Consider the following 714-nt stretch of genomic DNA (forward strand, 5'->3'; position numbering starts at 1 on the left):
ATTATTATAATTCCTGATCTGGCTATATCCGTAGGTCGAACCCAGCAGTAGACACCTGAGGGGGTTCTCGTGGGTGCCATCCCTCCCGCATACCATGCTGCTGTCTCCTCAGGCGGAGAGGAACTGGGAGGAAGTGTGCTCGTTGCTTCAGGAGGCGCTGGAGGAGCAATCGCACCGGCAGCTCTTCGCCCTGGAGCTGGGATCCGGAACCGGGCAGCATGTCATCCGCTTTGCCCAGAAGATGCCCTTCGTCACCTGGCAGCCGTCCGACATCCAAGAGGAGGCTCGGCAGAGGTATGACAACACGTCCAACTCCAGTGGTGGTTTTTGACATACATTATGCGCAGCCAACCGTTGAATGTTTCAGCACCTTGTTTGTATTCTGTGTGCTGTTAACATGTGACGTGTACCACCACGACAGCATCAGGGCATACATCGCCGCGACCAACGTGACGACGGTGCTGCCACCTGTGCACCTGGATGCCAGTGAGCCATGGGAGAAGTGGGCGGGGGTCTCTCGCGGTTCCTGTGATGTCATTGTTGCAATCAACCTACTCCAATACAGCCCCTTCAAGACAGCACAGGTCGGCTCAAGATATACAATTTACACCTAGTGCAGCTTCAAGTAACTCACAAGTTCCAAAAATGCACATTGGGTTAATTCTCTGTAGGGCTGAAGTCTGGAAAGTTGACTTGACAATTCTAAAATCTTCC

At 53.1% G+C, this 714-nt stretch overlaps 1 protein-coding gene across 1 annotated transcript; it reads left to right on the forward strand.

The window, feature by feature from the left end:
- The first annotated feature begins 6 nt into the window (after positions 1-6).
- On the forward strand, positions 7-682 carry LOC109508927 (UPF0585 protein C16orf13 homolog B-like). The gene is made up of 2 exons (XM_019858851.1): positions 7-294; positions 422-682. The coding sequence occupies exons 1-2, from the start codon at positions 95-97 to the stop codon at positions 612-614; spliced, it is 393 nt and encodes a 130-aa protein (XP_019714410.1). The 5' UTR covers positions 7-94; the 3' UTR covers positions 615-682.
- The last annotated feature ends 32 nt before the right edge of the window (positions 683-714 follow it).

This window comes from Hippocampus comes, unplaced genomic scaffold (genome assembly GCF_001891065.2).
Source record: "Hippocampus comes isolate QL1 unplaced genomic scaffold, H_comes_QL1_v1.1 C16701514, whole genome shotgun sequence".
NCBI lineage: Eukaryota > Metazoa > Chordata > Actinopteri > Syngnathiformes > Syngnathidae > Hippocampus > Hippocampus comes.

What these genes read in the sequence shown, in the direction of transcription:
- LOC109508927 (XM_019858851.1), top strand. Translation starts at nt 95, where the DNA reads ATGCTGCTGTCTCCTCAGGCGGAGAGGAACTGGGAGGAAGTGTGCTCG. An exon ending in CAAGAGGAGGCTCGGCAGAG is followed by an intron (nt 295 to 421) that starts GTATGACAACAC and finishes CCACCACGACAG; the next exon opens with CATCAGGGCATACATCGCCG.